The following is a 16,255-nucleotide window of genomic DNA, read 5'->3' as shown; positions in this document are numbered from 1 at the left end:
TATGCAAGGCAGCAGTTAACTCATCGCTCTTGGAGATACACTACATGCCCAAAAGTATGCGGACACCCCATCTAATTAGTGGATTCGGCTATTTCAGCCACACCCATTGCTGACAGGTATATATAATCAACCACACAGCCATGCAATCTCCATAGACAAACATTGGCAGTAGAACGGGCCGTACTGAAGAGCTCAGTGACTTTCAACGTGATATGTGGGTTTCAACGTGAAATCTTCTTATTCTTCATGATTAGCTGTGACGTCACACCGTGAAGTCGACCGCCATTTTCATAGTCTACAGGTTACAACACGGTACGATTGAACTCAAACGGCGAATAATTTTCGAATTTCGACAAATATGCCGGGTTGATGTGTCCTTGTGGTTGTAGTAATACAAACCGAGATAGTTTGATGCTACACCAATGGCCAAAAGATCCGAGGATTGCCAGAAATTGAATGAGGTTTGTCAGAAATACCAGAGTGTGGATCGGGCCTACAATATGTTCACTTTTGTGCTCAGAACATTTTACAGAACACTATTATGTAACAACAGAGAGCTAGATCTTGTAGTTATCCACCACGATTGAGAGAGGATGTCACACCCTACGATTAAACTGAACAAACAGCCGTCGCTGGAAACTGTAACACCATCTCTACCCAGCTACCAGCATATTTTGCACTGGTGATTTGAGCGGTGAATCGAACACTGTGTTGGCCTGCTGGCGACCGATATCACCCACCCTCCACCCCTCCACTGGGGCAGGACATTGACAGAGCACGGACATGGCACAGACATGACGTGGGACACAGCATGGACCCAATGGTGGGTCATGGCGCAGACAATACACAGCATGACCAAACACAAATGGCGTCTCAGGAAAGTATGAAACGGGACGATCCTGTAACATACAGGATGCCGGGTCAGCCTGCGACAGTGGGACAAAGCATTTGGTGTCCATGCTGAGTGCTTATGAGTGCGCCTTGGTGGTGTCTGTGCTTTGTATCGTGTATGTACTGTGCCGTGTCCTGCCGTGTCTGTGCTGTGTATTGCCGTATTTCTTCTGGAGTAATACAACTATTTATCAATTGATACAAATCCCTGATAAACCGTCAATTGAATGGCAAAACAAAACCTACCAGCCTGTAGTAAACATGTGACTGATGTTTTCATCTCCCTCCTCCAAGTCTTTCATCTTTAACCTGTCTCCCTCCTCCAAATCCTGGTGGCGTCTGGTGAAACTGTTTCTGGTGTTTGTTCCCCTTCCATCCCATCCCTTACCTCAAACGGCTACACAGATGACACTGCACGTGGAAAAGCCGAATGCCTCAACTCTGTGTTTGCCTCAAAATCTTGTGTCCCAAACCCATCTCTCTCTGTTCCCACATTACCCAGTCATACCCAGCAGCTCCTGGACTCTGTGTCCTTCTCTCCTGACAAGGTGGAGATGTTTCTGTCAAACCTCGACTCTGATTCTGCAACTGGACCAGACGGCATCAGCCCATGGATCCTAAAATCCTGCTCTGCCGCTCTATCTCACCCTCTCTCTGTTCTCCTCACCCTCTCTTTTGCTCAAGGTCATCTGCCATCAGCTTGGAAATCAGCCAACATTACCGCTTTACGCAAAAAATGTGCAAAAACAGATCCTTGCAACTACAAACCAATCAGCCTGCTCCCAATCATTAGCAAGGTCATGGAATCCATCATCGTGTCTGATATCAAATCCTTCCTCTTCTCCAATGGCTACATCTCAGATCATCAAATTGGATTCAGACCAGGTCACTGTACTCTGGACATGCTGCTTCTGCTGTCTCAACAATGGATGGAGGCCCTCAATGCCAAACGGGAAATCAGAGCCGTCTCCATTGACATATCTGGTGCCTTCGATACGGCCTGGAACCCCGCCCTGTTCACCAAACTCTCCTCCTATGGTATCCATGGAAACCTCCACACATGGCTTGCGGACTTCCTATCTGGTCGCACTCAACGTGTGGCCCTGAATTTAATTCTCTCATCTCCCCTTCCTTTTCAGGCTGGAGTTCCCCAAGGCAGTGTTCTGGGCCCTGTGCTTTTTCTGGTCTTCATCAATGATCTCGACTCTCTGGAAAATCCTCTCTATGTCTTTGCTGATGACCCCACTCTCTGCCGCTCCATATCTCAACCCTCAGATCGGCAGGCAGCAGCCTCTTCACTCTCTGCAAACCTGGACAAAATCACAGCCTGGTCAAACAAGTGGAACTTGTCTTTCAATCCTGCCAATCTCACACTCCCACTTTGTCTCTCCATAAAGGTCCATCTGGACAACCCTCCCATCTACTTTCTGAACAATCCTCTTAAAGACGTTCTGTCACTCAAGCTTTTGGGTCTCACTATCTGCCATGATCTGTCCTGGGAAAACCACATTTTCAAGCTGGCCTCCAAAACCAGTCGCCGACTGGGCATCCTCCATCGTACGGTCTTTTGTGGGCACTTTTGAGCTCCTCACCACATACAAAGCTTTCATCCGCAGCTCGATGGAATACTGCTCTCCCCATTGGGCTGGTGCTCCTGCCTCACACCTAGCTCGGCTTCATGCGGTTGAAACCAAAGCATTCAGACTCATTGGTATCTCCCATGATGAAGCCGATTCTAAGGTCCATTCACTCTCTCACCGCAGGCAGGTTGGTGGTCTTTCTGTCTTCTACCGACTCCTCTCCGGCCTAGCTCCCCCTGCTCTGTGCTCTGTCCCCCAAATATTCCTGCAGGATGCACAAGATCTGCCAGCAACCCTCTTCTGGTGAAACTACCAAAATCAAGACTCTCTGCTCACCTTCACTCTTTCATTCCTCTTTTCTCCCGCCTCTGGAACAAACTTCCACACTCTCTTCAATCCCACTCCTCCCTCCAGGTCTTCAAAACAGCTGTTCACCACCATCTCTTATCTTCCCCCATCCAAAACCTTGATCTTTTTCTACCCCCATTAAAACACCCCAAATCCACCTCGTTCAATCTCCAACTTCTTTCCTGAAATTCCTAGTTGTGTCAATTTGTTTTATACCGTGTACCCATTCCCTCCCCTCCCACCCCCCTCCCGCATTCCTCATCGGCCCTCTCTCTTCCACAGATCTACCGACGTCCCTGTTCTCTACTGTTGTTGTGCTTTTATGTTTTCTTCTCTCTCCCCCTCTTGTCCCCCACTCCCTTTATTTATTGTATGTGTTTTGGGTCTGTGCCTGTTCTCGTGTGTAATGTGCTAGCTGCTACACGAGCCTCGACTCTGGAAAAAGAATTGCGTTTAGGTTCCCCTTTAACACGTCATCATATGTGTCAAAAACGGATGGACCAGTCACCAGTCGATAAAAGGATCAATGTTGACCTTTGTGCTGCAGGCAACTCGACTTCAGAGACATCCCTCGCACACTGTGAGCTGGCTGCACGGGGTGTGGTTCATGTGGTGATTCAGGAAGGACATGCAACAGCAACACGTGGGAGACCAGATGGGACAGCACTTACAGTGGGTACAACCACCGTATTCCACCACTTATCCAGCACCAACTCTACAATAACATTTACTTATTTTAATTCCCAGCCAGATTTGGTATATTGGTGATACATCGGTTGTTTTAAAACAATGAAACATTTTTGTGTTGCAACCAAATATACGATTATCAAAATACGGGTATATCCACATATGACATACTGCTTTATGTATGAAATAAATAAAATGGCGATTCATAACTCCCTCCTCACAAACCCTATGCACAAGGCCTAATAACTGTAAGGTACTCACCTCCAAAGGTAAACACGTACCAGCCAAATACTTAAGATGTGTACCAAGATTGATTAAATTAAGGGTTTGTGCAGCATTCCATACACAATGTTCCAATTAACAGCCAACCTAGATTTTACAGAATCCGACAGGATGGGATGGAGCTGTTTAGTCCGGGGTTCGATTCCCACCAACACAATAAATTGTCGTAGGGGCACAGCGGCGCCCTCGCCAATGATGCTACCTGCAGCTATGTGGTATACAGGGCATTACATCTCAAAGTGTGCCATCCAACCACAATCCCTCTCGTGCATTAGTTGGTGGAGGTTACAGACCTCATGATATACTTCGTGAAGAACAGGTGAGTTAGCATCCACACTCCAAACAAGTAACAAATTCCTGCCTGGATTGTGGGGAACAGGTGATGCGATCTTCTCGGATATTCCTCGAGACCAGGTTACACCACTCGCTGTTCACTATTTCACGGTGGGGTTGGCAAATCATCATATCTTACAGCGATTTAAAATCATTCTGTAACACAGGAATTGTTAAGAAATTTTATATTGTTAAGAAATTGCTAAGATTATAATGCAGGTGCGAACAAGAACGGCACTCGGTAGAGAGCATACCTCTGCCATGCTGAACAGTTTATGTTTTGTATCCATTGATGGGTCGGATCTTGCTTAGGAACTGAACCAAAATATAATCGGCTTGTTCTTGTCACCTAACCAACTCATCCACCTTGTTTTGTCATGACTCGTGCACAACTTTTTGAGATATCCTGCCATATATCGGTTTCAGCCCTATTTCTCAATGGTGAAGATTCACTTGAAAAAATTCTCTGATCCGGATCCGAATCTTCACCAAAATCTAATAATTTCGTCCTTGTGACATACACTACCTCTCCACTACGTTTCATCCGAATCTGTCCACAACTTTTTGAGATATCTTGTTCACAGACAAACAAACAGACAGACAGGGGTGAAAACATAACCTCCATCCACCTTCGGTGGCAGAGGTAATAAACACTTCCAAAATATTTTACTTTACTTGTAAAGTTTTTAACAACCAAATTATTTCATCATTTAAAGTTTATTCCCCCACCACCTAAGGTCTTGTTCTTTTTTGTCGTTGTTATCCTTCCTACCCTGCAGGTTGCTCTTGATTCTCGCATCACGAACTACCTCACCCACGTTCTGAAGCAGATAGGAGACTCATCTGCAGTGTTTGACCGCAAAATGCACCTGCTGCGCACATTCCCTGCAAGGACATGGCCCGGCCCGGTCCTGGCCTTGCTGGATGGCGGTCTGTTCTATCCGGCCAAGCAATGCCTTGGACTTTGGACTACAGGAGCGGTCAGCAAACCTCCGAGGAAAGGCAAAACAGGATGGAATAAACACAATCGACGAATCTCACAACCCGGCAAAAGCAGGACAAAGTTATTGGAGAAACTGGAGCAAAGTTTGTTTGGACCTCAGATGAAACTCAATGAGAAGTTCAGGAGACACCAGATATCTCAGTTTCTCATCTCAATAACAGCAAGTAAGCGAGGAGCGGCGAGACACAACGGCACACGGAATTATCAAATGGGAGAAAGAGTGGACACGAGAGTGGTGATGAGCGACAGCAGCAAAAGTAGAACGAGAGAAATCAGGAAACGTGTTCGAACCTCACTCCAAAGATTCCTCAGGAAAATACGCAACAACCGCAGGTTGCTGGTGGGTCCACTTGTGTGCGTTTCAAACCATAACATATTTCATGGGTACAGTGGCCAAACGATTGGACTGGCACCGAAAGATTGTTGTTCAAATCTGACTGAAAGGAGCAGTACCTAAAATGCTTAACAGAAACCGAAAAAGTTTCAAAACAACATGCTGCTGGCCGACAAACTGCCAGTTAACATTTCATGGTTGACTTGTGTGTGCCTGACGTTAATTGCAGCTATACTAATAATTCCATGTTAATTGTGATCTGAATTTCAATTACAAATGTAACTGATCCAAAGTCTGCTATCCACATATAACAAACAAAAAGGGAGAATAAATAAAACTTTTTCAATACAAGGGTCTCCAGGTTCACAAATTACGAAAAGGGTAGGGGAGGATGGAGATACACAAGGAGGAATTACTAACGAGCACCTCCCAGTGGGTCTTTAATGCAATGTTGTTAAACAAGGGAACCGAGAGAGGTTTGGCTAACATTGCAAGGTTGGGGGGAAACTTGAGAAAAAACATAAAAAGGGGAACCACCTTCAAAATTATTCGTTATTATCTCACTTTAGGACTGGTCTCCCATATCTACTGCCCCTGATATTAACTCAGACTGGGAATTCTTCCACAGAAACCTGCTCTCTTTTATGCACAGATCCATCCTATCCCATCTTCAGTTAAGATATCCTTCCCCCGCCCATGCTCCACAGAATCCAGTTGCCTTATTTGCCATTAAATCCAATCCAAGCAGTTTCCTTCAAACAACTTGACTTCTCTTCCTGGAAGGCAAATCCAACCGAAGGCAACCTCACATCATTCCACGAAGCATGCAACAAGTGCGTGTCCACTCTTAGGAGAGCTATAAAACAACATCTGGCCAACCTCAAGAATTAACTTTCAAACTTGTCTCCCTCCTCTAAAATTTGATGGCTCCTTATTAAGTCTGTATCTGGAGTATGCTCCCCTTCCATCCCTTCTCTCACTTAAAACGGCACCCAAGCCGACTCCGCTATTGAGAAGGACAGATGCCTCAATTCTGTTTCCTTCCAAATTGTGTGTCGAAAACCCCTCGTGCTTACAAATTGGTGTCGAAAACCCCTCAATCTTTGTAGCTACCCAACCCAGTCAAACAGCTGCTCCTGGGCTCTATTTTTCACCTGAAAAAGACGAAGGAGTTTCTGGCAATCCTTGACTCTGATTCCGTGACAGGCCCAGAATTAATCAGCGCACGTGTGTCCCCCAAAACCTGCCCGGCTGTTCTTACACATCCTCTTTCTGTTCACTCCATCATTTTCCTTAGGTCACCCTCTTCTGCTTGGAAGTTAGCCAACATCACTGCATTACATAAACATGGTGCAAAAACCTATCCCCTTCACTACAGACATATCAGCTTACTTTCAATCAGTAGGAAGATCATGGAATCCATCATCACTGTTGACAACAAAGCCTTCCTTTTCTCCAAAAGCCAAATCTCAGATCATCAGTTCAGATTCAAACTCACTCACTCTACCTCGGACATGCTGCTTCTACTCTCCCAACAATGGATGGAGACCCTCAATGTCAGACATGAGATCAGGGTCGTCTCTATAGACATATCTCAAGTATTTCAGGTCAGGCCAGGTCAGGGGGAGCTTGCGCCGGAGCAGCGCGTTGCCGCATCCACTTTCCAACGGTACTCCAGGAGCCTCCGTCTGGCCATCCTCCAGCCTGATGCCTGGCCCATCCCTATCTCCTTGAGATGCCGATCAACCTGCTGCAACCACGAGGAACGCGATCGGCCCATTGGCCTCCTCCACTCACGAGGCTTCCTTGCTGAGAGTATCTGGTGAGCTGGATCAGCGTCCAGAAAACGACCCACGCGTCCATACAGCCACAGCTGACGCTCACGGACCATACAGGAAAGAAATCTCATCTGAGTCTCTCTCAGCAACCGCTCGTTGGACACAAAAGTCCGACCAGCAATAGCCAGGGATTCTCTGAAGAGCCTTAGTTCCAAAGGAGTTATGTCTCATTCTCTGGCCCTTGGTGGGGGCACTCCATCCTTGGTAAGTGGAGGGGATTAGAGGATCACATTGAGAGTTTATATAATGCAGTGATGTTTTCTTGCTCTCTAAGCCTATGGCATCCAAGGCCACCTCCACACATGGCTTTCTGACTTCCTCTACTCTCATAGACATGTGGCACTCAAACGGATCCTCTGACCACCTCCGCCTATCAAGGCTGGAGCCCAAGGCAGGGTTTTGTGCCCAGTCCTATTCCTGATATTCGTCAACAATCTATGTGATTATCTGGAAAAGTCTTTATATCTTTGCTGACTACACCATTTTCTGCTGTAACATCCCTCGTCCTTCAGTTAAGCATGCAGCAGCCTATTTCCTCTATTCACATCTTCATACAATCACACGCTGGTCAAACACTTGGAATATGTCTTTCAATCCCCAAAAATCTCACACTCTCAGTCTCAGTCTCTCCAAAAGGACCATATGGCAAACCCTCCCATTTACTTTAACAATCCTCTTGAGGAAAATGCAGTCACTCAAACGTTAGGGCCTCACTATCCGCCATGATCTTTCTTGGGCAAACCACATATCTAAGTTAGCCTCCAAAGCCAGTTGCTGACTGGGCATCATCCATCATGCAAAGTCTTTCCTTGGCACACCTGAACTTGTATCCACTTACAAGGCCTTAATCCACAGCTTGATGGGGGTACTCTCCTACTCTGGTATGGAACCCCTGTCTCACACCTTGTTCAACCTAACACCATAGAAGCCAAGGCCTTTAAAATCATTGGCATCTCCCAAGATGAAGACCTACCACTTTCACGTCACAGACAGGTCAGTAGTCTCTCTGTCTTCTACCGCCTCATTTCTGGTCTTGCACGCTGTGTCGTTGCTGTGTTCTATACCCTTGACCTTCCTCTCATGTTTCTGCAGGGTGCACACGGTCTGCCCATAACACCCTTCTGGTGAAAGTCCCAAAATCCAGTCACTGCTCACCTCATCCGTTCCTCTTTTCCCCACATGTAGAACCAACTTCCTCAATCTCACTCTTCCCTCCAGGTTTACAAGACAGATGTCCACCACCATCTCAGCTCATCCACACTCCATAACCATGATCTTCTCTACCCCAATTAATCCTCCCGAGCCCACTTCTTTCCGAGTTCCAGTTTCTCCTTCCACTTTCGTGATCAAGAGTTTGCGGCTGCATCCATCTTGTTCACCTGGTGGCCTTTCCTTGTCCTCATTCTTACACACATCCCTTATTTCTCTAAGCCTCCCTCCATTTTGTCCCTCAATTCTGCTGTTGGTTGTCCCTCCCGACCCTCTTATAGTGTTCTGTTCTTCTCATTTTGTTACTTTCTGATCCGTTCTGTGTCCCAATTCCTCCACGAACCTCAACACCATAAATGAAAAAACAATGGGACACATGGAGGCTCTGCCATCAAGTTCCACCCTCGAAAGGACCCTTGCAGTAAAAGGGGAGCGAGGAATAACTAAAATGTCCACAAGGGAATTTTCTCATGTCAAATTCCAAATGACAAGTTTGACCAATGCCTATGTACAGCGCTGGATCAAAAACAAAAATAAACACAAGACATGGATATCATGGAGATATAATAATTGTCAGCCTGGTGTGCTAAATCTCACTCTCACACACCCTCCCCATCCAAATTCCTGTGGCAGATCTTAGTTGCTCCCACACCTGCGGATCCAAGGTTTCAGGCACAGCAGGACGCAGTTCTTGAGCGGGTGTGCACACTGGGCAAGAGGAGGGTCAGCCTGCTCACTCTACTCGGAACTCCATCACCATCACACATCACACTGCAGCACCTCCCAGCCGGTACACATTTCTTCCTTACTCAATCGCGTCTTACGGCACCAATTCATTTTGCACACTTCCTCTTCTTCTCCACCATCTCCTATTTATTCCCACCTCGCTTTCATCTTGTCCCAAATGAAGGTTTTTATTTCTGTGGCTCCTTACACAAGCACCTACACAGTGTTGACCCTTCCAATCTCCTCTACATCCTCCTTCTTCTCCCCAACCCCTCATTGAACTCTTTCCACAGCACGCTCATATTTTACTCACTCGACCGCATTGATCGCAAATTAGGTTGGTTTGGATACGCTCCTGCGTAGGGAAAGCAAGTGGAGAGAACAATTAGTGTAGAATCTTGTTGTGCGTTTCTGTTCAGGAATGCTTTAAGTGCAAATGATTGAATCATGGTAAGAGCTGTGTAATGAATTTCACATGTGTGTGTTATAGCATTGTGTAGCATGGCCCACGTGTGCCAGCACAGGAGTTCCACAATAGCACATGTGGCCTCCCAGCCTTTTACTACTTGTGATATGTGGTGTTCAAGTCTGGAATGAGACATGTTGGGATATTAAAAGTGCCGTTGCGTGCGAGTGCACAGATGGAGTTTCTTGCTGTACTGGGCTGCCTACTCTCATCTCCCCAATACTTGCTGCCTCCATTATGAAACACTACAGTCTGACTGCACCTCGGTTTTCCATGTTACTGACAAACCTCAACTTGAAACCTCATGTATATTTATTGCACTGCAGTGTCCATGTCATAAATCACCATGTAAAGTCAGTTAACCTAAATGTGGTTTGCTTTCATAAGAGGCAATGGAAGAGACTTGTCTATGCGCCCCATTGTTTTCTACAGTGATCTAAGGCTCACGAGGAGTTCGATGTACGCCTACATCACATGCAAGACAGGTGTACAAATTATACGGGGATTATGAAATGGATAAATCAAGGCCAACTTGAAAAAAATGAATCAATTGAAAGTTTGAACCTTTAGCTCCTCTTATGCGTAATGACTTTCCTTAATACGGCACTTAGTAACAATACCCAGCAGAAACGTAATCACAAATAAATCTTCTATGTCTTGTTGAAGAGCTTATTAAAGTGTGACAAATTGAGCCATGAGTCGAAACCTCGTCATGACTCAGAAATTTCCAAAAATGTGTCGTTTGGGAGAAATTTCATAGAAAAAGGTTTTGTTTTTTTTTGTATACAAGATCGATGCTCGTGTAAGAGCTAAGATTAGACAAAAAAAAAAAACGGACACATAAGACGAAATAAAGGGAGCGGGAGACAAGATGGGGAAAGAGGGGGAAGCACACAGGCACAACATTTGAGAGCAGGGACATCGGGAGATCTATGGGAGGGAGAGGGCTTGGGGGGAGGATGCGTGGGAGGGGGGTGGGGTGAGAGAGGTAAAAAAAACACATGGACACAGCAAGGACTTCCAGGAAAGAAGTTGGCATTTCAGAAAAGTGGATCTGGGGTGAAATGAATGGGGGTAGAAAAGATCAAGGTTTTGGATGGGGGAAGATAAGAGATTGTGGTGAACAGCTGTTTTAAAGACCTGGAGGGAGGAGTGGGATTGAAGGGAGTGGGGGAGTTTGTTCCAAAGGCGCGAGAAAAGAGGAATGAAGGAGTGAAGGTGAGCAGAGAGCCGAGATTTTGGCAGCTTAACCATAAGAGGGTCGCTGGCAGATCTTGTGTGACCTGTAGGAGTATTTGGGGGACAGAGCCCAGAGAGAGCTGGGGGAGAAAGGCCGGAGAGGAGTCGGTCGAAGACGGAGGGGGGGGGGGTCGGTTCCGAAGAACTTGTCCCGAAAAAGAACTTCATAGAAAGTTTGTGCTGAAAACAAACAATTTTTGTTCCTGACATTTTCTCATCAAATGATCATAGTGTTGCCTTGTTGCTTTGGGTGAACCAACAAAAACAATAATGGCCCGGACGGACACACACACACACACACACACACACACACACACACACACACACACACACACACACACACACACACACACACACACACACACACACACACACACACACACACACACACACACACACATTGCAAAACCTCGTCTCCTGCTGTGCATGGGACGCATTGGGACGGGCTAGAACATCAAATAGACCAACACAGATGTACTACACTATGCATGATTTAAACCAAAATAATCTTGCAAGGTTATTAGTTATGAATACTGGATTTTATCAAGTGAAAGCTGGTGAGAGTACATTAGTTAACCGCAGTGGGATGCGAGGTGTGGCTGACGTTGAGCGTTAGACATTTGTCAGAACAATATCCTTCATGAAGACGAGTATCCCATTGTATTGCTGTCATGATCTAAGGGGTGGCAAAATGGTGATGTGCAACATTGATTTTAAATGTAGAGCCGTTCCATAAGAGTTGTTTATGTACTTAGGACTTTGTGCGGCATTGGCTCGGAGATTCCGGGGCGGGAAGGAATTTGCAAATGCCTAAGCAGGCCCCATTAATTATTCAAGAGCAGAAAGAGAAGGAATTCATTAAGCTCATGTTGTGCTCATGTTCTCTGTGGAAGAACTATGACCTACAGCGGAAGGACTTGGTTACATTATCGACGGAAATTAGCTAATGTTCAGAACCAACTGTTGAGCTACTGCCTTGACTGAACTTCCTCGAAGTGATTAGAACCATGAAAAGCCAATCCATGCACAGGTTGTCAAGAAGGTGTTGGGGAGAACTTTGTGATGTCCCTGTAGTGTAGTGGAAACAGTGACACACCAGGTCCTCATCCGAAGGAGGGCACGCATCTGGGAGCCCATAGTGAAAAACCAGCAAAATCTGATCAGAATTAGTAAAGTCATCCTGAGGGCATAAAGATCGTCTGGAAAACGATCTGGAAAACCTCCGAAAAACCTCCGAATCTCACACTCTTCCTATGTCTCTACAAAAAGATTGTCTGGAAAACCCTCCCATCTACTTTCTCAACAATCCTCTCCAAGAACATGTTCTATCACTCAAGCTTTTGGGTCTCACTATCTGCCATGATCTTTCCTGGGAAAACCACATTTCAAATCTGGCCTCCAAAGCCAGCCGCCGACTGGGCATCCTCCGTGCGAAGTCCTTCCTAGGCACACCTGAGCTCCTCACCACATACAAGGCTTTCATCCGCAGCTCAATGGAATACTGCTCTCCCCTCTGGGCCGGTGCTCCTGCTTCGCACCTAGCTCGGCTTCACGCTGTTGAAACCAAAGCGTTCAGAATCATTGGAATCTCCCGCGATGAAGCTATCTCCAAGGGCCTCTCACTCACCGTAGGCAGGTTGGTGGTCTTTCTGTGTTCTACCGACTCCTCTCCGGCCTTGCCCCCCCAGCTCTCTCTGGGCTATGTCCCCCAAATATTCCTACAGGTCGCACAAGATCTGCCTGCAACCCTCTTATGCTTAAACTGCCAAAATCAAGACTCTCTATTCACCTTCACTACACCTCTGGAACAAACTCGCTCACTCTCTTCAATCCCACTCCTCCCTCCAGGTCTTTAAAACAGATGTTCGCCACCATCTCTTATCTTCCCCCATCCAAAACCTTGATCTTTTCTACCCCTGCTAATTCACCCCAGATACACTTTTTTGAAATTCCAACTTCTGTCCTGGAAGTCCCAGCAGTGTCCATGTGTTTTTTTTTTGTTTTTTTACCTCTCCCACCCCACCCCCCTTCCCATGCCTCCTCCCCCCCCCCCCCCCCCCCAAGCCCTCTCCCTCCCACAGATCTCCCGATGTCCCTGTTCTCTGCTGTTGTACTTGTGTGCTTCCCTCTCTCTCCCAACTTGTCTCCCACTCCCTTTATCTTATGTTTTATGTGTCAGTTTGTCTTTTTGTGATTAATGTTAGCTCTTACACGAGCCTCGATCTTGTATACAAAAAAAAAAAAAAAAGTGTCCATAACGGTCGTGCCCTGGCACTGAGGAAGAAAGGCCGGGAAGGAAGGAAACAGCACAAAAGGCAAGAAAATCTGAGCTCTGGGACAGAGAGAGGCCAAGGGGATTCACTATAACTGCCCGATTTGAGGGTGAGCGTGAGCGACGCTGGAGCAAAATCCACAGAGAGCGGCCATTGAAGATCCCAAGACGGTTAATTAGACCAAGAGCTGCAGCATACCCCTTGCTCTCGATATTTCTCCCATCACAAGGGGCACCTGTCAGGATAAGATATGAAATGACAAGAGTTAATCTGATAGGAGATGTGCAGCATTCAAGGCTTAGTTGCACGAAAGGTTCAGCATGTTCTGAGGATTCATTAGGATATAGTTCTGCCTCTGCCATGACAGTCATCACTCTCTCTCAAACAAAGCAGTCGGATATTTTTGTTTTACCCACAGAACAAGGTGATGCATTCCCCTAATCACCATCGAACGGCTCGTAGCAGAAAACAATTGCCGGTATAAAAGCCAAAATTATTGGTTGGATTTTTGAAGGTTCAAAAACTTCAAAATAAAACTCATAAGTTAATTGGATTCCAGAATGTAAGATTTTTGTATTGTCTATGCATTGGGTTTGACTTGTTTTTCCATTACCACGTGCATGTGGTACTGAGAGCTCACAGCTTGGCTTGGAATGTTTGCATTGCTGAGTTCTTGGAATCTTTGCCTCTCACAGTAGACGTAGCCCTTACTGTGAGAGCTCAAAGAGTTAAACTGTAACCTTGAAGACTTTAGGCATCTATCATAGTCTTAGCATGGAGTTTGTGTTGAACGTCTTGTATTTTGGCATCGATTTCACAATTTACTCCCTACCCCTACCCCCGCTACCCCACTTCTTTAAGGGAGTGTATCTTGAACCTCTGGGGCCAATAAAGCTGGTCCAGGAGCTGGAAAAGACCATTGTTGGGAAGGAGAAAAAGCAAGGTGGTGAACTCTGCCTTCCACCTGGACAACCCAGAGAGTTGGATGCTTTCTTAGCCAGGTCAGGCCTACAGATCGCATTTTCACTTCTTTTTTTTTAATGTCACAATGGCTTTCCTCATTTCCATTGATATTAGGAAAGCCAGAGAAACTGAACCTTGCTCAAGCTGATGAGACATAGAATGTGCAAAATGTATTTCATTATCATCAAACTAAAATACGCAATTTGGTGTCCGTCTGTCTGTCTGTCTGACGATTTTTGACCGCGATGCATTCGAACGTTACTGATCCAGTCTCAAACAAGCTTGACAGGATAACTAAGGGTCACACAATGAAGGTTGTAGCGAATTCATTTGCTGCCCTCCACCAAGGGGGTTTTCTCCACCTAGGGGGTTTTCTCCACCAAGGGGGTTCTCTCCACCAAGGGGGTTCTCTCCACCAAGGGGGTTCTCTCCACCAAGGGGGTTCTCTCCACCAAGGGGGTTCTCTCCACCAAGGGGATTCTCTCCACCAAGGGGGTTCTCTCCACCAAGGGGGTTCTCTCCACCAAGGGGGTTCTCTCCACCAAGGGGGTTCTCTCCACCAAGGGGGTTCTCTCCACCAAGGGGATTCTCTCCACCAAGGGGGTTCTCTCCACCAAGGGGGTTCTCTCCACCAAGGGGGTTCTCTCCACCAAGGGGGTTCTCTCCACCAAGGGGGTTCTCTCCACCAAGGGGGTTCTCTCCACCAAGGGGGTTTTCTCCACCAATGGGGTTGCGTGTTGAGGTGTTAAGATAGCTTTAACTATATCCATGTTAAGTTAGTATCCATGTTAAGATAGCTTTATCGTGGCGTTTTTCCAAGGCCACTTCTAATATCAAAAGTAACAACACCACTTAATATAATAGCATAATATTAATGTTAGTTATTACAAAACAGTATAAAATACTAATAATAACCCGTCTCCCCAAGGAGATTTTCCTCCTTGAACAAATGCCGCGTTGACGTGTATAAAAGCTTTCCGTGCCATTTTGGTGGGAGCAACGGCCTCCACCAGAAGTAAGAATATTATAAACGGCAAACACGTATGATTTCCTTTTTAAACAATCACTCCTGCTGTTTAACTCAAAACTGAAAGGGAGGAAATTTGGAGTGTGTTCAGCTACCAAGCAGATAGCTAGCGCTTGCCAAGCCACCCGTTTCTTATCCACGGTTTTGAATGGAGTGCTTGCTCGAATGTTTAACCACTTGGCGAACACTCGACAAGAAACTTGGTAAATAAACACATTCATGATGTTCTTGGGCCCAATCCTAGATCTACTGTAATCTATATACCCCAGAGAGGAATGACCCTTCCTGCCACTGCCATATGGAATAGTTGTCCTAGTTTGCTAAATGTGGGAATAACAAGTTTCCACCATTTCCGAGCATTCCCCGATTATCCTTCTTTCCATTTGTCAATTTCCTTCACACCCATGGGGTGGTAAAAACCTGACTATCCTTCCATCACCTCTTCCCAGACTCCATGAATGTACTCCCAACTACACATGCTTTGATAACCTGGTGTATCTCTGGCTACGTGTTCTCTTTTTAACCACAATTTCCTGCACGACTCCTTTTGTTTCTCCAACGTAGTTTAGAACATCAAATGCCATTACACAGAGAGGCTATAAAAGGCCTCTCTTAATTCCAACCAGTCTAATGAAATTAGGTCCCACCCAATGGAACCAGTCAAATTTCCATCACCAACCCCTTCCCTCCGCTCTCTGCTGAGATGTACAATGCCTAGAATTGCTTCCACGAGACTCGACTCTCCCTTCTGTTTCAATTCATGTTCTAACATCTCTAGCTGTCCACACTGACATTTCAACACAAATTAAATCTGATCCGATGTACCATACTCTGTTACAGGGTGTTGCTTCTGCCAAAGCAATTTCTTAGCCAAGAGTCATGCTGCATGGTTTACCATCCCTCTCCCAGCAGTAGTTCGGCCAGGAATTTGTTCATGGGATTCCGTGGGATCTTTAATGACCACCAACTAATGCTGACAGATGGGACGTCCGGTTTAACATCAATCAGAGGAACACACACTGATGAATCACTCTACCTGTGAAACACTGGGATGAC

General features: G+C 46.0%; 1 protein-coding gene across 3 annotated transcripts in view; it reads left to right on the top strand.

Moving 5' to 3' along the window:
- Positions 1-16,255, top strand: part of LOC137425269 (coiled-coil domain-containing protein 80) — a 96,204-nt gene that overhangs the window by 62,551 nt on the left and 17,398 nt on the right. For all 3 annotated transcript variants that reach the window (XM_068113529.2, XM_068113527.2, XM_068113526.2), the window contains 5 exons: positions 3,367-3,491; positions 4,901-5,464; positions 9,139-9,295; positions 9,873-10,003; positions 14,071-14,210. In XM_068113529.2, coding sequence (XP_067969630.2) covers positions 3,367-3,491; positions 4,901-5,464; positions 9,139-9,295; positions 9,873-10,003; positions 14,071-14,210 — 1,117 coding nt within the window. The remainder of the gene's footprint in view (positions 1-3,366; positions 3,492-4,900; positions 5,465-9,138; positions 9,296-9,872; positions 10,004-14,070; positions 14,211-16,255) is intronic.

The sequence above is a fragment of the Myxine glutinosa genome, chromosome 4 (assembly GCF_964187855.1).
Source record: "Myxine glutinosa chromosome 4, kmMyxGlut1.1, whole genome shotgun sequence".
NCBI classification, from domain to species: domain Eukaryota; kingdom Metazoa; phylum Chordata; class Myxini; order Myxiniformes; family Myxinidae; genus Myxine; species Myxine glutinosa.
This window is presented reverse-complemented; position numbering and strand designations above follow the sequence as displayed.